The sequence below is a fragment of the Patella vulgata genome, chromosome 6 (genome assembly GCF_932274485.2).
Source record: "Patella vulgata chromosome 6, xgPatVulg1.2, whole genome shotgun sequence".
Classification (NCBI taxonomy): Eukaryota; Metazoa; Mollusca; class Gastropoda; family Patellidae; genus Patella; species Patella vulgata.
Genome location: NC_065884.2, coordinates 30,066,101 through 30,089,684, shown reverse-complemented (window position 1 = coordinate 30,089,684; position 23,584 = coordinate 30,066,101). Strand labels below are relative to the sequence as shown.

General features: G+C 34.8%; 1 protein-coding gene across 1 annotated transcript; it reads left to right on the top strand.

Moving 5' to 3' along the window:
- The first annotated feature begins 117 nt into the window (after positions 1-117).
- Positions 118-21,713, top strand: LOC126825378 (zinc finger CCCH domain-containing protein 4). The gene is made up of 7 exons (XM_050554980.2): positions 118-221; positions 8,432-8,474; positions 10,137-10,287; positions 13,607-14,637; positions 14,764-14,831; positions 15,215-15,336; positions 15,719-21,713. The coding sequence occupies exons 2-7, from the start codon at positions 8,432-8,434 to the stop codon at positions 16,737-16,739; spliced, it is 2,436 nt and encodes an 811-aa protein (XP_050410937.2). The 5' UTR covers positions 118-221; the 3' UTR covers positions 16,740-21,713.
- Positions 21,714-23,584: the final 1,871 nt, after the last annotated feature.

The following is a 23,584-nucleotide window of genomic DNA, read 5'->3' as shown; positions in this document are numbered from 1 at the left end:
GAACCTTATTAAAGTTAAGAATATCTCAATTATAAACCATTAACTTAAGTAATATATTCTTATGTATTTCACCCTGATCTAATATATTTTGTTTCCTTAATTAATGTTCATGTGAATTTCCGTGTAAGTATTTTCATGCTGGTAAAGGATGTTATGCCGGAGTTGATTGTAAATTTTCACATGAGTCATTAACTGAAGAAACTCAGATTTATTTTGATAGAGTAAGTTCATTTGAATATTAGTTCAGTGCGTAAGGTGCTAAACTGGAAGTCCTGGGTTCGATCCTGGTGTTGGCTGAGAAAATTCCTCTTGATTTTCTGGCATGGTTTCCCCCTTTGCTGGTGGTGCAGGACGGGAGTGCCTGGCAAGGAATTGTGTCTTGTGGTTTTGATGGTATGCAAAACCGATTTCCCTTCTTTTATTAGTCCAGATGGAGCAGAAGTGTAGGATGTCTAACCTCATTTCATTTTTATACACCCACATTTTCATGTGGACGTATATATTGTCGTCGTCCATGTCCGTCCGGCAAATTTTGTTTGGGGAAACCCTACAGGTCACAATTTTGATGAAACTTGAATTTTGAAATATAGGTTTATCTCCCAAAGATTTGGGTTCCTTTCGATATTAACATTTATCAATTTGTAACTTACTTCATGGATTATGGCCCCTTAATTATACCCAAATCACGTTTTTAGCTAGTGGACAATCTAGACGGCGCAATTTTTATACGCCCAAAAATCTCAGTCCCTTTTGATAGTTGCACATTTCAGACCATAACTTAATGGATTATGGCTCCTGAATGTACCCAAAATCATGTTATTAGCTAGTGGACACTCTAGAGGTGACAACTTTTCTACGCCCAAATTTTTTTGTGGATGTATATTAGACCGGACGCTCAACGTGAGGGGGGTGTCCATCAAATGGGCACAAAACCAGACCCAACTTTTCTAGAGTAAAATTTTGCGTAGAATACGATGCCGAGTGGTAATCAGTCCGGGATCACAGACTATATAGTTGTCGCCCCTGTCTATCCGGAGTTCCGCCCACAATTTGTTTGTGGACACTCTACAGGCCACAATTTTTATCCAATTTTGAGGAAACTTGAAATATAGGTCTATCTCCCAAAGATCTTGGTTATTTTCGAAATTGGCATTATGGCCCTTGGTTGTACAAAATACATGATTTTAGTTTGTGGACACTCTAGAGGTAAATATTTTTATCCTGTTTTGATGAAACTTATATTTATATTAAAATGTACGTTTTTATAAACCAAAGATTTCGGTTCCTTTTGGTACTGGTGCATATTGGACCGTAACTTTATAGGTTATGGCACCTGATAGTACGAAAAAATCATGTTTTTTGCTTGTGGATCCTAGAAGTCACAATTTTTATCCAATTTAAAAACAAACTTTGAATATATCACCGTTACACCATGATGTGGGTTGAGTTCGAATTTTGTGCAAATCGGACCAAAACTGTAGAATAAAATGGCTTTCCCTCTTATGCAAAAACTGTAAAAATATGGTATAACAATTTTTATCCGATTTTGATGAAACTTTAAATGTATGTTTATAACCCAAAACTCTTGGTTACTTTAGATATTCGTGCATATCGGACCGTAACTTCCTGGATAACAGCCCCTGATTGTACGAAAAATCAAGTTTTTATGCGCCCACATTTTCATGTGGACGTATATTGTCGCCCCTGTCCGTCCGTCAACTATTGTTTGTGGACACTCTTCAGGTCTCAATTTTTATCTGATTTGAACGAAACTTGAAATTATAGGTTTATCTCCCTAAGATCTTGGTTCCTTTCGATATTGGCATGTATCAGACAGTAACTTCATGGATTATGGGTCCTGATAGTATGAAAAATCGCGTTTTTAGCTTGTGGACCTTATAGAGGTCACAATTTTTATCTAATTTTGTTGAAATTTGAAATGTAAGTTTATAACCCAAAGATTTGGTTTCTTTTGCTATTTACGCATTTTGATCCGATTTTGATGAAACTTGAAATGCATGCTTATAACCCAAAGATCTTGGTTCCTGTCGATATTTGCGCATATTGGATCGTAATTTCCTGAATCGTGGCCCTTGATTCTACGAAAAATCACGTTTTTAGCTTGTGGTCCCTCTAGAGGTCACAATTATTATCCAATTTAAAAAAAAAACATGTGAATATATCACTGTTACACCGTAATGCTTGTTGAGTTCGAATTTCGTGAAAATCGGACCAAAACTGTCTGACAAAATGACCACCTCTCATACGCAAATAGTGTAAACATCTCGTATATCTAGGTTGTGGACCCTCTAGAGGTCACATTATTTTGATACGATTTTGATATTTGCGCATATCGGATCGTAACTTCCTGAATTATGGCCCTTGATTGTACAAAATTTAGAGGTCACAATTTTAATCTGATTTAAAAACATGTGAATATATCACCGTTACACACAAAAATCTTGGTTCCTTTTGATAATCGTATGTAACTTCCTGGATTATGGCCCCTGATTGTTCGAAAAATCGCATTTTTAGGTTGTGGATTCTCTAGAGGTCACAATTGTTTTTCCGATTTTAAAAAACGTTTAAATATATCACCATTCCACCATAATGAAGGTTGAATTCAAATTTCTGGAAAATTGAAATGAAACTGCCCAACAAAATGGCTGCTCTTTGTACGCCAATTGTGTAAAGTATGATTTCAAATGTGCAAGCAAAACTAGGATTCTGAAGAAATTCAAGGGGCAATTTTTCTATAATGAAAATACTTTTACTATCTTTGGATTACATGTACAAGCTGTGTTATACATTGGAGTGTACACATATTCCTTACAATTTCATTAAAAAGCTAATGGCTAATAAAACACAAGAATGAACACACAAAACTGCCCTCAACACTAGAGCTGGGCGACATCCCTGAAAACATTGCGATATAATCACTTTATTGCGATATTTTATGAAATGTCAATACTTTCATTGAGTTTATCAGGGTTTTTTTAAATGTAAATAAATATGCATAAAAAGTTGGAAATACCCCTGGAGTATTCACTTGACACTTTTTTGTCAATATTATTATTTCTAGTCAATATTATTTTTAGCATACAGTACTGAATTTACAAACAAAATTTACAAACTTGCAAAAGTTGTCGTTTATTACAGTTTTAATTTTCAAAATATTAATTATAATATTTTATTTAAATTAAAAATATTTACATATGACGGAGGCACAAAAAAACATAAAAAAAATTTTGTGTTCTTTCGTCCGTGCATATTTATTTTTATAGCTACCCTTGAAAACTTGTTTTTTCTCAATCGAGCGTATACCGTCTTGAAGATGCATTATATAATACAAGGATAGTAAATTAAACTATAAAACATAAGTATGTCAAAAAGTGCCCACTGATTTAGTCAAATAGCAATTTTTCGGATCACAGACTGCACACGTCCGACGCTGAATGATAATCAGTCTATCGGAACTCTAAAAATATATAGTTGGCAATGTTGGCAGTATTTATATTTCTGTATTATTAAAATCTATTTCAATCTGAAAATCAATGATTCCTTTGGAAAATCAAAGTATAGGTATAAACAATTGACAAGAAACAGGGATAATGCTAACGGGTGGAAAAGTGAGCTTGTTGAATGAATACTTGGGAGTTTATAACAGTATTTATTCATCATTAATTAATAGATGAGACAAGCCGGTATTATAATGAAACTAACTCAGACATAATACCTAATGGACGATAATTAGGTTTTTGATCATGTCAGTTATATCAAGCTGTTTAAAGTGTTGAAATGAAGGGGTTTGTGCCAGGGATCTTAATCGGCTGTTTTTTGTCGGTTGTAGCTCCTTGAATTTCAATCAAGACGATTGGTAAAACAATGAACCGGCCACTATGGTATCATAAATCAATCTACTTTCAGCTGAATTACAACGGTTTAATTACTTGTTAATTAAGTAGTTAATCAACTTGCTTGTCAGCTACAATGACAGTCATACCTTAGTGAAACTCGGCCATGTAGTTCATAATCCGAGTAATTAGCACAAGTAACTGTAATTTTGATAATCGGTCGGTAAAAAAACAAGCTTACTGATTATTCATAACTGGTCCAGAAAAATGCCCTTGAGGAAATAAGCCATGGATTGGGCATGGATTGTGCATCTATCGCGCGCCTTCAACACTACATACAAATTCCAGGTATTGTCGTTATTATCATTGAAAGCTATATGGCACAGTTGTATGGAATTTGATTTTAAAGCCATTTCAATTATGGCTGTCACGTGATCACAGTGCCATGTGTCTATCATGGATGAATGAATAAAAACATTTGCAAGTTATGTGATAGAAAAAAACCTACAAATTGACTTATGAAGAAATATGACGGTGCCGTATCAGCTTATATCTAACGAAAAAAAACCGAATGTATAATACAGTAATTTATTCAGGAATATTACTGACATGAATTTCATGCCGGTACATGAATTAAATATGGAAAATTTTGCAAACGGTGTACCTATTTGTCATTATTTTTGTGCTAATTACATACAGTACAATAGTATATTCCTCATGACAAAATACCAAAAATTATTTTTATTGAAGTCTGGTTATATTAAAGGGAATGGAAGCTTAAAATTTTAAAAACCAGTACTTACCAGGACCTCATTTGGCCCAATTCTGGCCGATTTGTTTCAAAATGGATTAAGAACCCTGGTTTGTGCCCTCTCACAATTAGAATTCTTATTTGCATGTATGTAAACCAGGAAATTGTAATAATAATTATGCAACTAATACTTTTAATATAACTAATAAAGTAAAACAGGGAGCAATTTGTTGCCTATGCTATTCACTGTTTATTTAGATGAATTGCTCACCCGATACAAAAATAGCCAATTTGGATGTTTGATCGGCAATGTATATGTTGGAGCTATTGCGTATGCTGACGATGTCACTTTGTGGCTCCATGCAGACAGTATCTGATCATGCTGCTATCCATAGCAAATGACTACCCTAAAGAGTACAGTTTAAAATTTAACGCTGATAAGAGTAATACTCCATGTTGTAAATCATAAGATAATATTGAGAAATGTAAATTTTAATTTTGATGAAAGTTAAAATATATGTTTATGTCCCAAAGACCTGGGTTCCTTTCGCGCTTTTGGCTTCTGGACCCACTAAAGGTTTAAATTTTTATCCGATTTTTGATGAAACTTAAAATATATGGTTATATTCCAATGATCTTGGTTCCTTTTGATATTGTCGCGTGTTGGACCGTAACATTGTTGATTATGGCCCTTGATTATACAAAAAAAATCGCTTTTGATACGCCCACATAAACACATACGCCCACGTATAATGCGCATGCGCGAGTTAGCTGGTACCTTCAAACGGTATTGTGAGTGTGTGAGTGTTTTTTTCAATAATGATATATTTATAAATAATGAATGTAATAGATTTTTGATGTAATGTCTGTGTGTGATCACCAGGACCATTTTGATGTGAAATAGTATTGCTTTTGTATTTAGACTTATCTGTCATGGAGAATGTTTACATTGTGTCGATCAGCTGTGAACTTTCAAAAATTCAAAATGGTTACCCCCGATGAGCCTGTCGTTAGCAACCTTTATTGACAAATTGTTTTATCTCTGCAACTATTATTGTAAGCGCCTTAGTGGCTGACTGTGCCTTGCTGTGCTCTGTGTTTTTTGTGCCTGTGTTTTATTGTGGATTAATGTGGATTTCGACATACAAATATATAATGCGCAGGCGTGGTAAAGCCGTTACTTTCAAATAATTGTAAAACAATTTTAGATGTTATAATTTGTTGATAAATTATGCGATAGATTTCAGTTCTATTGTTGTACATGTGGAACATTTTGATGCGAAGTAGTGTTTGCTGTTTAAATGTAACTATTGCGAAGAAACATTCATTTATCGCCTTTTCATTAAAATTTAGGCCTAATTTTAGGAAGCCTAGGTTGAAGACATTATGTAAGCGCCTTGTGTATCTGTTCTGCCGTGTGGTTTTGTTTAAAATAGTAACTCGGAATGCAGCATTCGATCAAAATGTTTCAAACTAATTTGAATCTTTTGGTCTTGGAAGGAATTATTAGTGAGCAGAAATTCGGCCGTGTATCTGTTATCACTTGTCACATCAGTCAGTTATATAGAGGTATGACTCATGTTTTCCTTTGGCGTTTGTCACTTCCAATTCAGGAAACCTGTATTACTCAGCTATCGTAGCAATGATCTCCTTGTTAAAATTATATTTGGAACTTGTTTAATTAGTTCTATCACATATGTGATAATAACTGACACCAATATTGTTGTCGCAGTTGTTGTTTTTTGTATTTTAGAGAGAAGCTGAAAAAAGCTCCCCTTAATGAACAAATTGAAAAAATCGTTCCCCTAAAAAAGCTCTCCCAGTTTCGATAAGAAGAGTGATTAGAAATTAAGGAGAATGATCTGATATTAAGGAAGGAGATTAGTTGTTTGTATGGGAAATGGTTAATCTGAAGATCAATAACTGCGTGTAAGGGGCCATTCTTGGTTACATAATTTATAAATGATAATAAACATCAACTGCTAAATAATAGCACTCGTAGTCGTACTGTCAAGTCAAACTTCTACTGCGGTACGGTATTCCAATAGAAATACTTGTCGACATTTCTAAATATATATAGCTTATAATTATGAATTTTGTTTAAAAACATAACCCCTATTCAAAATATAATCATAAATGCTTGAAAATTCCATCAAAATACAATCTATTTCTTCCGGAATTATTCTCATTGGAAATTTTCACGTGCCACCTTTTGTAATTTCTCACGTCTCGCGAGAGTTTTACTTTTCATTTCAGTTAAATTAAACAATGGTGCATAGGCACCATCTATTTTTAGCAACATATGCATCAGAATTTTATTACCTTGTGCGATCACATTATACTAATCGAATACACCAAATAAATTTTCACAATATGACAATGACAGCATGGTGGCGCTCGGAATGTGAGTCTTTCACACTCTTTTGAAAAAAACCCCAAATACATGTCCATGATTTACAAATATGGAGAGCGATTTTCAATTTTAAGACGATAGAGAAAAACCTCCCCTCGGTCGACTTTCGGGTGCGCGACAAGCGTTCGAGAGCGATCACGGATCAAAAAACATTGACTGTCGTCGCCCCTGTTTGTCCGTCTGTCCACCATCCACAATTGCTTGTGGACACTCTAGAGGCTAAAGTTAATACCCGATTAACTTTAAATTTATATATACAGCGTTTAAGGTCACGAGACAAGTCTATTGATTTCCAATAATTACTGCCAGAGTTATGGCCCTTGATCACTTTGAAAAAGTGTTTAAGGTCATCAGATAAAGAATCCTATTGATTTTCAACGATTTCTGATAATTATTGCCAGAGTTATTGCCCTTGATTACTTTAAAAATCTTGTGGATAACATGAACAGCTAAATCCATGGATATTAAATGTTACGTATACTAACGTTAGCATGGGCCGAACAAATTCTAATGATTTTCTAATAATTACATAAAGATACATTATGGGAGATTGGATAAAGAGCTGGCAGTTCTCACTATAATAGTTAAAAACTAGATAATGTAAAGGCAATTTGCTGAAAATTTCAAATTGATCCACTCTGAACCAAGATTTTAGCGATTGAACTTTGAGTCTAGCCTCAATCATCATTACTAAAGTTGGTACGAAAAATATAGTCTTGATTATCTATTTTTTGATGTAATTGTCAATGAATGCTAAGCAGCAGATAGGATTCTAATTCAGAAAACATTGAGAGTTGATTATGGTCTGCATAAGTTAAGTAATGTCTAATTAATAATTTAGATAACATTTCAGGCCTAAGGAAAGACCTGCAATTGGCAGATTTAGCTCTTGCATAATTTATTTTTATTGAGTTGTTACTCTTAATCAGATTTTAGTGTATTATAAATGTTTCATTACTGTCAAAAAGTAAAAATATGCGCCAACTCATCTTGACTGCCCGGATGATTTAGCTGCTGTGGGCGTATGTTTCGTTGTCTAGCAACCTATATTTTAGCTTGTTCTCTATCCATCTCTTGCAAAATGTGGGTGTATCTTGAATGGCAACTGCTTGTTTAGATTGTTCTTCGTCCATCTCTTGCAAAATGTGGGCATATCTTGCATGGCAACCAATTGGATTTGATGATGATTAAGTTTATACTAAGTTAAAAACAAAACAAAAAGGCGAGATCAATTGTAAGATCAAAACAGAGTTGTGGATATGAATTTATTTTGGTTATTTGAATTTGAGAGGCTTATGTATGGACAAAACAGATTTGAACAACATGCTATTTTTGCTATGAGTTCATACACAAAGCTAATGGAACACTGCAACTCTTTTTTTTTTCATATAGACTGTTTTTCTTTCATTCTAGATGATGGAAGAAGAGATGATACAAAGAAAACCAAGTTTATTAGGTAGAATAGATTTTAAATTATTTTTATATGACCACATTTCAATATGGGTGTCTTAGGTCATAACCTTGTTAAAGATACATTATGGGAGATAAGATAAAGAGATGGCAGTTCTCGCTATAATAGTTAAAAACTAGATAGTGTAAAGGTAATTTGCTGAAAATTTCAGTCAAATTGATCCACTATGAGCCGAGAAAGAAGCGGGTGAAATTTTTGCATAGTCTCGGTCATCATTACTAAAATCATTAATATAAACAGCATAGTCTTGATTATCCACTTTTTCTGATTTAATTATCAACGGCCGTTAGTGGCATATAGGAATCTAATCCAGCCAACATCGAAGGCTAGCCTTGACATCGAGAGTTTATTATGGTCTGGAAAAGTTAATGTCTAATTGATAATTTAGATAACATTTCAGGCCTAAAGAAAGACTTGTAATAAGCAGATTTTGCTCTTGCATAATGCATGTTTAACTGTTGGCTTGTGAATGTGATTGTTGCGAAGTATTGGGGACATAAGGAGAAACTGTATCGATATTCAACATTTCGTGAAAATCGGGCCAAAACTGCTGGACAAAATGACCGCCCCTCATTGCAAATAGTGTAAACATTTGGTAAATCAAGGTTGTGGACCCTCTAGTGGTCACAATTTTGATCCGATTTTGATGAAAGTTGAAATACATGTTTATAAGCCAAAGATCTTGGTTCCTTTCGATATTCGCGCGTATCGGATTGTATCTTCCTGAATTATGGCCCTTGAATGTACAAAAAAATCGCCTTTTAGGCTTGTGGTCCCTCTAGAGGTCACAATTATTATTTGATTTAAAAAAATGTTCGAATATATCACCGTTACACCATAATGTTTGTTGACGTCGAATTTCGTGAAAATCGGGCCAAAACTGCTGGACAAAATGACCGCCCCTCGTACGCAAATTGTGTAAACATCTGGTAAATCAAGATTGTGGACCCTCTAGAGGTCATAATTTTGATCCGATTTTGATGAAAGTTGAAATACATGTTTATAAGCCAAAGATCTTGGTTCTTTTCGATATTCGCGTGTATCGGATTGTATCTTCCTGAATTATGGCCCTTGAATGTACAAAAAATCGCGTTTTTAGCTTGTGGTCCCTCTGAGGTCACAATTATTATTTAATTTAAAACAATGTTCGAATATATCACCGTTACACGTAACTTCCTGGATTATGGCTCTTGATTGTTCGAAAAATCGCATATTTTTTTTCCCATTTTAAAAACCATTTAAATATATCACCATTTCACCATAATGAAGGTTGAATTCGAATTTCGGGAAAATCGAAATGAAACTGCCAGACAAAATGGCCGCACTTTGTACGCAAATTGTGTAAAAGTATGCTACAAAGGTTGTGGACCCTCTATATCCCAAAGATCTCAGTCCCTTTTGATATTTGGGCATTTCAGACCATAACTTTCTGGATTATTGCCCCTGATTGTACAAAAAATCCTGTTTGTTTTTAGCTTGTTCTCTATCCATCTCTTGCAAAATGTGGGCGTATCCTGTCTGGCAGCCGCTGGTTTTTTCGAGACAATGCTGCTGTGTGGGTATATTTTTAGAACTTGATGAGTCTATAATCTATAACAACTTAAAACTGTCAAGTTGCCGTTGTCATTGATTTGTTTTATCTTGAAGGTTCCCCACCGCAGCATGTGATAGACGAAGCTGAAAGAATGAAGGAAAGGATTGAACATGTTAAAAAGATTCCATCTATTTTTGAAATTGAAACATTTCCCCCCGGTCACAGTCCCAGAAAATCTCCACAGAAAAATATTTCTCCTATAAGGTAAGACTTAAAGAGAACATCAAGTGACAAAATAGAATTTTCTGTACTTGTAGCCAGTGGTTACTATATGCACTTTACGGCAAGTTCACACCAATCTGATTAAAATTAAATCAGCCATCTTCACTCAAAGTTGCAAATATAGACTACCGTAAAAAGACTTTGCCAATTATCGAAAACACTCTTAATCCCTGTAGACACCAATGACGTCACAGTGACTGAATGCATATTCAGAATGTTTTCATTCCTCATATACAGCCGGGGTATGTATTCATTAACGCCTGACTAATTCCTTAATCGCCTTTTTTTACGCCAACATGCAAATGTGGACATATATTGCCTTCACCCCTGTCCGTGCGTCTGTCGATAGGTCCGTCAGTCGTCCACAAAGCCAAAAGTTATTATCTGATTTTTTTAAAATTGCCTTTACATTATCTAGTTATCTGTGTATCTTTAAAGGGCCAATCCTGATAATATTTTGGAGAATAAAACTGCTTAATTTTGTGTTAAAATCCATTAAAATCCTCTACATTAGTGCCGAGCAACTAACTCAATATATGTGATACGTTTTCAAACAACTTAAACCCGTCAGTCTTCATCTGGAAATGGAGACCGGTGTCCAAAGCTGTATTATGCGGTGTCTGGATAAAACCATACGTTTATTTTATAAAAATAATGCGTCGGTGAAATTTACCTTTGTTATCAAGTATAGCCCATGGGTCATTCACTGTATAAACCCCAAAAGGAACAGGAATAGATTATCAGGTCACCCATCGAAAAAATTGACCCGAAATCTTAAAAGGGTTACGTGTCAGGATAAGCAGTTTTGACGTTCGCGTCCAAACAACTCAGTATTTTGAGCTAAAATTTTGAGACAAGGTAAATACACCATTCCTCTATACTTTGGCGTTTAAATTTCATACATACTCAGACTTTTATTTTTGAGACTCTGTTCAAATTGGGAAAGTCCCTTTAAGTGAGAGTTCTGAAATTTGGTACATAGTTGTATTACATCAATACATTGACAAAGTTCGATAGTGAGCATTTTCTGCTCAGGGTAAGCAGAGCGATAAGCAATTTGATTAGTCAAGACTTTGGAACACGATAACTCTCATTCTAATTGAGCTACAATGTTCACACTTGGCGTAGGTGTTTCTTAGATGAATGTCTTGATGGAGTTCGAAGATGAGAATTTTCTGCTTAGGGTAAGCAGAGATAAGCAATTTGATTGGCTGATGCTTTGGGACATGATTACGTTAGTTCTAATTAAGAGAGAGTGAGGACACTTGTTGTATAGTTTTATCACATCAATAACTTGACTAAGTTCGATAATGAGCATTTTCTGCTCAGGGTACGCGGAGCAATAAGCAATTTGATTGGTCGATACTTTGGATATCTCTTCTTCTAATTGAGGTAGAATGTTTAAATGTTCATTAGATAAATGTCTTGACTGAGTTCAATGATTAACATTTCGAGCTAAAGCTAAGCAGAGCGAAGCAATTTCATTGGTCGATGCTTTGGGACAAGATAAATTTGATTCTATCTGATAGAGAGTGATGAAACTTAGTGTATAGTTGATAATCAGTTTGATTGCTTGATACTTTTGAAAAAAATAAATGTGTCATCTATTTATTTTGGAATTTCGGCGGGGACATCAGCCTCACTGTTGGCTTGTTTAAATTAGTAAAACGAAAAAGCCCGTCAAATTTCAACAATTTATATAAATTACTTCCAGAATTAGGCCCTTGTTTCAGTTTGTAGAACCTTGTGAACCCTCAAACGAGGAAACTTATAATCTGATCTGTATGAAATTGTCTTGTAAATTCCCCCAATTACCTACAAAAGAATAAATATGTGACAACCCTTGTTGACCGCTCGGGCGATTTATCTTCAATGGGCATATTTTTCATTGCCTGGTAAGTGGCAACCTATCTTTAAACAAAAAAATTGACTACGGAATAATTTGTTTTGTAATTTATTTTCATTTAAGATCCAATTAATCTATGTGATTAACCCTTGATTTCTCCATTGTGGGACGTTTCAATCTCCTTGATGTTGGCCGACAACACGTAGGAATTAGTCATATATGTCATGTATCCTAATAGTATATAAAACCCCAAATCAATACATTGTATCCGATTGTTTTCTCTCTAGTAGATTGGGTGGAGCTTAACCGTGCAATAATTTGCACTCTTTTGCTGGTTTACACTAGTTTTAGTAGAAATCATATAGAGAAGTGGGGTGGGTTTTCTGTGCAATAATAACAAGTATGTTGAGCAGGTGTCAATGTTAGAAGTCATTTATAGCACGCTTTATTCATTAACACTATTAACAGGTTCGTTCTCAAATAGCGTAAAAATATGGTATATCAAGGTTGTGGACCCTCTAGAGGTCACAATTTTCTTCTGATTTTGATGAAACTTGAAATGTAAGTTTATAACCCAAAGATCTTGGTTCCTTTCGATATTTGCGCATATCGGATAGTAACTTCCAGAATTATGGCCCCTGATTGTACGAAAAAACACGTTTTTAGCTTGAGGTCCCTCTAGAGGTCACAATTTTTATCTGATTTAAAAAAAATGTATGAATAATCGCGGATACCTGAACTTAACTTCCTGGATTATGGCCCCTGATTGTTCGAAAAATGGCATTTTTAGCTTGCGGATTCTCTAGAGGTCACAATTTTTTTTTCCGATTTTAAAAACCGTTTAAATATTTCACGATTCCACCATAATGAAGGTCGAATTTGAATTTTGGGAAAATCGAAATGAAACTGCCCAACAAAATGGCCGCTCTTTGTACGCAAATTGTGTAAAACTATGCATTACGAAGGTTGTCGACCCTCTAGTGGTCACAATTTTTATCCGATTCTGATGAAACTTAAAAATTTGTATCCCAATGATTTCAGTCCATAACTCTCTGATTTATTGCCCCTGATTGTACAAAAATCCTGTTTGTTTTTAGTTTGTTCTCTATCCATCTCTTGCAAAATGTGGCTTATCCTGTCTGGCAGCCGCTGGTTAACAATTGACAAATGATAATTGGTTTATGCATCAGTGTGATACAAAACAAAGTTCTCATTGAACCTATTTGAACTTAGTGAGATTTTTCTTTGTTCTTCAAAATGCTTCATAGAGGCGTTTTTGCATTCACATTTTTATTTTTAAAGCTTAGTACATAGTTTGTAGTACAAAAAATTAAAACCTGCTCTGGGGGCCTTTTTGACAGTGATTTTTAGATTTTTGCTGCTGGTGGGTGTGTGTGGAGTCGACTTTCCCCCCAATCCATGTTTTGTAGTATAATGTATGTTTTTTTTTTTCAGGCCACCTGGTCCAGGGTTTTATAATGAAACTGGTCCACCATTACTTCCCCAGGGACATCCACCCATGAACAACCAGGGACCTATACAAGGTCCGCCGATGAACAATTTAGGATCACATATGAACAATATGGGACCACCGTTGAACAGTCCACCAATGAATAACCTAGGTCCTCCAATAAATAATTTAGGTCCATCTGTGACCAATCTCCGACCTCCTATGAGTATTCGCCCACCGTTTCCAGGAGGCCAGGAAATACCTCCAAATCAAGCAGGAGCTCAAGGTTCTGTGCTCAACATGATTGGTGCAATATTACGGACTGCAGCACCTCTGATTGTGAATCAAATATCTGGACAGCCACCCAATAATTATTCAGGACCGAGGGATAGTGATTATGGACAAAGAGATAACGATTATGGACAAGGGGGTAGTGATTATGGACAGAGGGATAGTGATTATGGACAGAGGGATAGTGATTATGGACAGAGGGATAGTGATTATGGACAGAGGGATAGTGATTATGGACAGAGGGATAGTGATTATGGACAGAGGGATAACGAGTATGGACAGAGGGATAGTGGTTTTGGACACAATAATAATGAACAATCCATGACAGAAAATGATCAAAATTATCCGACTGATGTGATGGGTACCAAACCTACATTTTATGGACAGAGTCAGGCTGTGTTAGATATGGACAAACCCAAACTTGAAAACAGTATGAACAAATTATATGAATCCAAAGATGTTTTATCTGAAAAAATGAGCAATTTTCAAGATGAAAAAGATTCTAAGGTGGCGCCCAATAAAGTACATCTTGATCCACGTAGTGCTAGAGCACAACTTGCAGCTCGACCTTTAGAGACGGAACCACCTTTAGTTTCATCTGCACCTTTATGTTCGGAGGATGCCCATCCAAAATCTCATCTAGATGGTGATGAGGGCAGTACATTTATGCAACAAAAAGATGACTTTCCTACTCCCAAACTGGATATGGACTTTGGACCAAAGTTTGAATTTAGTAGTTTGAAAGGTAATTTATTACAACATTTTATTTACAACATAATCTCATTTTATCAACATCAGATTCAGAGTGAGTACAAATTTTCAATAGATTACACATGTAACTTTATTTAAATAGAATTGCTGTATTTTGTAGATGATAATTGGTATTCAAGTGATGAAGAAGAAACAGGTGATGATGAAAAGCTCTGTATTGTACAGCAGGTAAAGTTGTTAAACTTGTTTGTTTTCATGAAATATTTGTATCTTTTAGCAATTAAATTACATATCACTCAATGATTTAAACTTATTTTACAAGAATAGTAGCATCCATTTTTTAGATTATAAAAACAGTTCAGTCTGTTGGATTTCAACAATTTTCTGTTCTTTGTTTTGATTTATTGCAATGAATATCAATTACAGCAATTCCTAATAATTTCTTATGTGATAATTGCCCTTGATTTATGATTATGCCATATAATCTAGACAACATATGTGAGCATATTATTATGTTCAGTTGCATGGCAACCCAGATTTGTACATTTGTGTATTCAAGAAATCCGGCTCAATTTGAAGCTCTCTAAAATTGTGTGTATTGTACTTTTCAGCTACCTGTATCTAGTTCAGTTCCATCATTAAATAAAAGTTCTACTATTGATATTATGGAGATGATATCAAATGTTAGAAATGATAAATCACTACTTAGTTCATCTTCATCACTAGAATCAAAGTAAGTACCATCTATCAGACAAATAGTAAAAGGTAAACTATGTCATTCACGACATGTTTGATATCCTTATTGTAAAGAGAATCCAGATATTGTATTCTCAAACATTGATGTTTAGGTTTGCATAACAGGGTAGGGCTGATCTAAAGAGCAAGATGGAGTAACCTTCTATTTTGCTTTTATGGAAGTTCTGTGGATATAGATACTGCATATCAATCCTAATTGTTTCAATAATGAGTATTTGTCAACTATAATCTGGCCAGGAAAGATCATGGTCCTGTGGGTAGCACATTAACACGCAATTGAACTAAAAATAAGAGTAGACCATAGAACTGAATAAACCTAATTAAATTGGCAATGTTTAATTGTGATTTCTCTTTTATAGAAAACCTGAAGTTAGACCATCATTTTATTCTCCATCCATGACTTTGTCTCAGTCGTACAATGTCAAACCTCAAGTTGAGGTGAGTGTTCCGGTCACACACTGTGTTCTGAAGAATATGTTATATCGAATCAAAACTTTTACCTTTTCGAGTCAAGATAAACCTTACGATAAATTACCAGTTGATGTGAATCCTGTAGACAGTAGGTATCAAAGTGATCCGCGGGTTCAAAAATACAGTCAAAGATTAGCACGAAAAACTCTAATGCAACCTAAATTATTGGCGCCGGAGAAAAAGGTGGATCGTGTGCAATTACCCGATTTAAACATAAATTCTGATGGAACAATTAATGCACCAAAGCCTCGTGCTTTAGATCCGCGTATGTCAAGAAATTTAAGTACTGGTAGTGATGATTCAAGACCACAAATTCCAGATCAACGTTCTTTACAGCAAGATCAAAGATCTGCAGCTCAGGATCCAAGGTCTCAACTTCAGAGATCTCAAGACCCTAGATCTCCAAGCCAAGATCCAAGACCCCAACATCAAGACCCAAGGGCTCAGAATAAGGATCCTCGATTCCAAGATCCACGTTCTCAGGCTAAGGATCCAAGAGCGCAACATCAGGATCCAAGATCCCAACATCAAGATCCTAGATCCCAACATCAGGATCAAAAATCACAACATCCGGATCAAAGATCACAACAGTTGGACCTGAGATTGCAAAATCAAGATCCTAGATCCCAGCATCAAGATCCTAGGTCACAAAGGCAAGATCCCAGGATGCGTAGATCCCAAGATTCAAATGATAGTGCTCTAACATTGAAATTAAAGAACATGTTATCAGACCCTAGTGATGCTCAGCGACCAGGTTTACAGAGAGCTGACCCCCGTGTATCGCGTTCAATAAGTCTTGAGGGGAGCGCTCAAGGCAAAAATGCTATGGAAAAATCAAAATTATCTAGTTTGTCAGATTTTCCCTCTCTATTGAATAGACCAAATCCTGATCAGTTTGGGTTACACTGAGAAATTGTGATGTGTTGAGTTGTGAAAGTGATTCGTAAATGATGATATACAGCGAATTGGTGTGGTACATGTACTTTGTAGTCATTTATATAATTGTGTAGCGCAGAGAAATAAGGTGCAAGTAGTAGGGCACTTTCAAAGTAACATAATGTCAATGTATCAAAATTATTCTGTGTTGTGTGTGCTGATGACTAGATGGTAATGAATGACATGATTATATAAAATAAGGTATTTTTTTATTACTGGAAATAATTGCTTACTTTAATTTGAAACCATAAATTCATCTAGCCAAACTGATAGTTCAATACTTATTTATTGCCAAAATATGTGATTGCATATAATAGATATATTACAAAATCTTTAAAACACACAGTGGTGTAAATTTATCTTTACAGATCTACATGTATTTGAAAACAGATATTTATGCTTTTATATTATAATTCATGTATATGTGGTTATCACCATCTGGCCGTTTACAATTTTTGTAATTAGTAAAGTGAGTAATGAGTGATTATGACTAGAATCGTAAACATTTCACAGGGGTACTATGATACTTTAAGATCACAAGTATAAAATGGATCCCCCAAAATGATGTGCCCTGCTTGCCGAAATCTTGAATTCCAAAATGGTCAATAAAATAACCTATTTTTTGTTCAAATTCTCCTATTCTACTGCATTTCAGACAGGATATTAAGTATCTGTGCCCATGTTAAACAGGGGTCAAAATTCGTGAAATTGGAACGAAGGCATTTTTTTCAAAAAATGCCACAGTAATTCCTTAGTCACTACGGCAGTTTTTATTTGCACTTAGGCAAAACTTTTAATTTACTTTCGTCACTACGGCAGTTTTTTAAACTGGGAAACTTTGACATACATATCGTTATTATTACGAAATTTGTCCAGAATTAGGTCACCAACACACCCTTAAATTTACGTACACCGAAGTCCATATGAATATCGTAATATGAATCCGTTTTATTTCTTCGAAATCAGAAGACCTAAAAATTCTTGAAAGTCCGCGAATCTGCTTTGGCTCAGCGACACGAAGATTCGTGCAATTCTATAATCCATATCCACGTGAATTCCACCAAATATAAGTATCGTGGTACCAAACTTGCGTTTTAAATGAATACTGCGCCGTTGAGGTGTTAAATTCTGATTCTAAAATATCCATAATAATACCGCAAATTGATTCTCAAAACACGACTTCACACCTGTGCATGGCATTATAATACTACATGCACATCGTGCGGCGGACATGTAAAGCCCTCTGGATTTTTTTTTCTTCTCACAACCCGTCTATATTTACTCTAACAATTATATTATATGCAATATTTTCCCGACCTAATTTTTTTATTTGGTCAAATTTTCCAGTAAATTATTCATAGCCTTTATATCTGGAAATTGTTTTGAACTTCTTAAATGATTAAATACACTAGACAACAAGCTGTGTGTATTTCCATTCTAGCCACCAGCATGTGATGTTACGGTAGAATTAGGTCAGATATAAAAATACAGTCACGAGAACTCAGGAAAGAAACAAAACAATAAATTCCTACTTTCGATTATGCCGTGGATTACGCACGTATACAACAGTGATTTTATTGTCAACATCGGCAAATTGCCGTCGTGATATTCTTAAATAAATTACCACGGCTAAATATGCCGTAGTTATTATTTATTTTCTACGGCAATTTCGCTAAATACTACGGCAATTGCCGCGGGTGTCGTCGTGAATTTTGACCCCTGGTTAAAATTTGCTTACAAAAGCCGCCATATTAGATTTTATGATGGTCTGCATAATTTACATGTATATTGTCATTCATTTGTATGCCCTTATATGCTTTCCAACTGTATATCCAACTGTTAAATTCGCTTGCGACATCCCCCATACTGGATTTCAATATGACAGACTGTTTTTATACATTCATTTGTATCTTAAAAATTATAAATGCTGGAAGCAAAATTCTTATGCCCTGCTGCACCCAGTTAGTATATTCGATTTCATATGCTGATAAAATTCATTTACAGTAGCCGCCGTATTGGAATTCAAGATGACCGCCATTGTATATGGCTTTCCCAATACTATGTTGAGATTTAGAATTATCAACTTTATGGATATATTTGGACATACTTACTACTTTGATTTCATAGACAAACATGCCATAGTAAATGTACCCCTGTGCAAAGTTTCATGCTTCACTAAATGCTTGAGACTTGTTGGGATTTTTTTATCTAGTCATAACTAGGATCTTTGTTAAGATTTAGAGTCATACATCAGTGTTGTGCAGAGGTTTTGAACAAACTGTTTTGAGATATTTTTAAAATCTTTGCTAGTTTGGTTAGGTTAGTTTTAAGATGGAAACTTGGGTTCTGGTTCTGACCATTCATCGAAAACATGTAAATTCCAAGTTTGTTACAAAATATTAACTCCAAAAGTCGATAGCCTACATCTTGATATTGTAATGAATGATATTTTTTTCATTTCTGAAAATATTTCCTTCTTTCATTGTCAGAACTCTTTAATTTACAGAATAATGCCTCTGCAGAGAACAGTGACTATTTGACTGATTGTTGTTGGTTAATAGACACCAATAACCTTATCACTTTATTTTCAGTATTAAATAAATTAAAGACCAATTGTCACTTCACTTACTTTTTAGACTAATGCCCATTACTTTAATAAAATTGCAAGTATTACACAATTTTCATATTACACAATATACAGAGATACTGATACAGCGAGTAGAAATACTCCCAAACATCATTATAATTTTCATCTGCAATATATTCAGCCCCAGTGAACACTCAAAAATGAACACTCAAAAAGACCAGAGGTGCTCTTGTACTACCCGAAGTTTGTCACCCTGCAATCTGATTAAAATACAGATGATTAACCAAAATTTGGAACTATAAACAATGAAACGAAATAGGATCTGTGTTTTAATCAGATTAGTCACCCTTGAACCATTTGATGAACTCCATTGTGAACAAAGCGGCACCTGGGCATATGATTTTGTTACCTGTCAGTACTGTTTTATTGATTATGCAGAACCTATTTAGATTTCAAATTCTACTCAAACAAACTTGTATAAATTACGTATGTAGTGAACATGATTACTTCCCTTTGAAATATCCACTTATACATGAAGGTAAAAGATTGTATAAAAATAATTTTAAATCGATTGTACATTGTAATTAAATTGATTTTAGAAATGAATTTTAAATTATTTCATGATTCTTAGAAATTTTATAAACATTTAATTTAATGTACCGTAGTTTTGATTGTCAGTATTTTATCTGAGGTTTTCTTCTAATTTTTACGGAAATTACAAACAATAGAATGTTGAAATGGCATTACCAAGTGTCATACCTACTTCGATTTTCCTGTAATTTGGTTTATATTATACTAGTGTTGGCTGACAAAACTGATATTCTAAATTTCAGCTTGATATGAGTAACAGTTCCTGAGTTATGACCTATTGAAATTTGGCTATTTTGGTTAAAATGGGCCTGCTGTCTGTTCCTATTCAAATGCCCGTAGTTCCGTAACCAATTGGTCAAAATTTCTGCATTGGGTATTGCTGGGAAAGCCATTCCACAAGGATTCCAATTTCCAATCAATCTAATTAGAACACAGATCCTGTTTCGTTTTGTTATTTATAGTTCTAAATTCTGTTTTACTAGTCTTTACTACACTAGGATCTGGTTGATGTGAGGGATTATCCAATGAAATGGTCTGTTACAGCGAGTTCTTGGCGTGAGGTGCATGGAACTGTGGGTATCCCACTAGAAACACCAATGCGGATTGGTTAATCAAATGTCTGATGTCGTAGTGTCAAAAGCCGCTTGTATGACCCCTGACCACTACAACCGGTCAGATCTTCATGTAGTGGATGCCAAGGAAAGTTTTTAAAAAAAATGAAACGAAATATAGATTTGTATTTTAATGCGATTGATTCCAAATTGGGTAAAATGACAGAAGTTTGATATCTGATATCTATGTTTGACTTGATTTTACAAATTAACCCTTGGCAGTTGGAATTCGATATTTCCCTCATAGCACACTGTATGGCGTATGCCCGTCTTCATTAGCCCAGGTTAGGAGCAGAACAGTAGGACGTTAAACTCCATTTCATATACACCCATTTTTTATATTGAGCAGAAAGCATTGTAGGGCCAATATATGAATGAAGTTAATCGCAAGTTCATGCCTGTCACAAGGTCAAGTTAAAGATCAAAGTAAATATCATAAAGTTATCACCCTTTAAAACACAAGTAGTCATATATAATTTCTAATTAGGAATCCTTGTGGAATTGCCCTTCCAGCAATACCCATTACAGCAAACTGGACCAATCAGTTACTGAGCAGCTAAAATAAGCATATAAACCAAATTTCATCACAATCAAAGGGGGTACAGTATTGGGTGATTTGACATGGATTTACCCAGTAATGTATTATTTATGTGAGCTCATTTAGTATGGATCAATATTTGACACAGTCATCATACATTTACATGTGTGTAATTGATAAAGGAGCAATATACTAAATAGTAGATTCTATTTCATTATAATAATTATTAAGTTATTGTAGATTTAAATTTTGATATTTAATCACATCTTATTGTCAGCTACAATACAATAATCAAAGATTGCCAGCCCCTTTTCCCTCGTTTATCTAACAGTGTCAAAATTTAATGGATACTATTCTTTTTTCCCTAATAGTATTAATTTCTGAATTGCTGTCTATAACAAATTTCTAGAGAATTTGTGTGTGAGTAGGCTACTTTGATTTTAATGTTTTTTCTGCCGCCTTTATGCTACATGTACTTTTGTACATACTTATTAAGGACTAAATTTGTATATTTGGCAATATACTTAAACTAATAATAGTCTGCTTTATACATGATAAATATGTATTGTATATTCATATTTCATCCAGAATCGTTATAGATAAAAGACAATACAAAATTATTCCCACAGTTTTTTGTACTGGCTGTGGATCTGGTGTAGATTCAAACCATTCTTAGAAATCTAGTTATGACAAGAATAAATTCGATTTGGCTACCTTTACTGTTGTAGGTGGAGGGTTGGGTGGTCTAATACGTGTGCTTTAGATCATAAGGTTTCTCATTGAGGCAAGTGGTGTGGTTTCGATTCCCTGCTTGTATGGGAGTAGTTGAGAAAAAGCTGCTGTGTGTGCATATTCCAGCTTTGCGTGGCTTTCATTATTGTCCCACGCCTTGCAAAGAAAGCAGGGGACTATTAAAATGGGTTCGTTCGCCCGTCTGTCTGTCTGTCACACTTTTTGGGACACAATAACTCTCCTTCTAATTGAGCTAGAACGCTCAAACTTGGTGTAGGTGTTTATTAGGTGAATGTCATGACGGTGTTTAAAGATGAGCATTTTCTGCTTAGGGTAAGGAGAGATAAGCTTTAGGACAAGATAACTCAGATGCTATCTAATAGAGAGTGATGAAACCTAGTGTATAGTTGATAATAAGTTTGATTGCTTGATACTTTTGAAAAAAAAAAATAAATAAATAAATGTGCTATTACATGTAATTAATATGTGTCATCTATTTATTTTGGGTTTTCGGCGGGGGGGGGGGGGGCGACATCAGCCTCACTGCTGGCTTGTTCAAATATATCACCATGCACCCGATTCAACTGAAGTTTCAATAGGAGTTAGGTTAGTTGTGTTAGCCGCTTCAAGAGGACATATACTATTAATCTATAATACATTTTATATTAATATGCCTTCTTTAATTAAGCGGCTAACTTTAACACACATGTACCGGTATTCTCTATGGAGAACTTTGACCAATCAAAATCACGGACGACCAAATGGTCCGCTTTTTATACGCCCACATTAAAATGTGATCGTACTGTATATTGTTGCTCCCGTCCGTCCGGCGTCCACGATTGCTTGTGGACGTTCTAAAGGTTAAAGTTAATATCTGATTGACTTTAAATTTATACACAGTTTTTAAGGTTATGAGACGAAGAATCCTATTGTTTTTCATCGATTTCTGATAATTACTGTCGCGCTCTGAAGTCTAAATTTAATATCCGATTGACTTTAAATTTATTCAGTGATTTAGGTCATGAGACGAAGAAGTCTAATGACTTTCAACGATTTCCGATTACTGCCATGGTTATGGCCCTTAATCACTTTGAAATATCTTGTGGACGCTCTTGAAGCTAAAGTTAATATCCGATTAACTTTAGAATTATACACAATGTTTAAGGTCATGAGAGGAGGGATCCTATTGATTTTAAACTATTTCTGATAATTACTGCCTGATTTATGGCCCTTGATCACTCTAAAAAAATCTTGTGGCCACTCTGGAGGCTAAAGTTAATATCCGATTGACTTTAAATTGATACACATTGTTTAAGGTCATTGTTAAAGGTTAAAGTTAATATCTGATTGACTTTAAATTTATACACAGTTTTTAAGGTTATGAGACGAAGAATCATATTGTTTGTCATCGATTTCTGATAATTACTGTCGCGCTCTAAAGTCTAAATTTAATATCCGATTTAGGTCATGAGACGAAGAAGTCTAATGACTTTCAACGATTTCCGATAACTGCCAGGGTTATGACCCTTAATCACTTTGAAATATCTTTTGGACGCTCTAGAAGCTAAAGTTAATATCCGATTAACTTTACGGGCGGGGGGGGGGGGGGTAGATGATCGAGTGACATTGATGATCAGCATGACTACACATGCTAAAATTGATTACTGTTATATCTTTCAAATTAACATTGGATGTACACTATATATATATATATATATATATATATATATATATATATATATAGAGAGAGAGAGAGAGA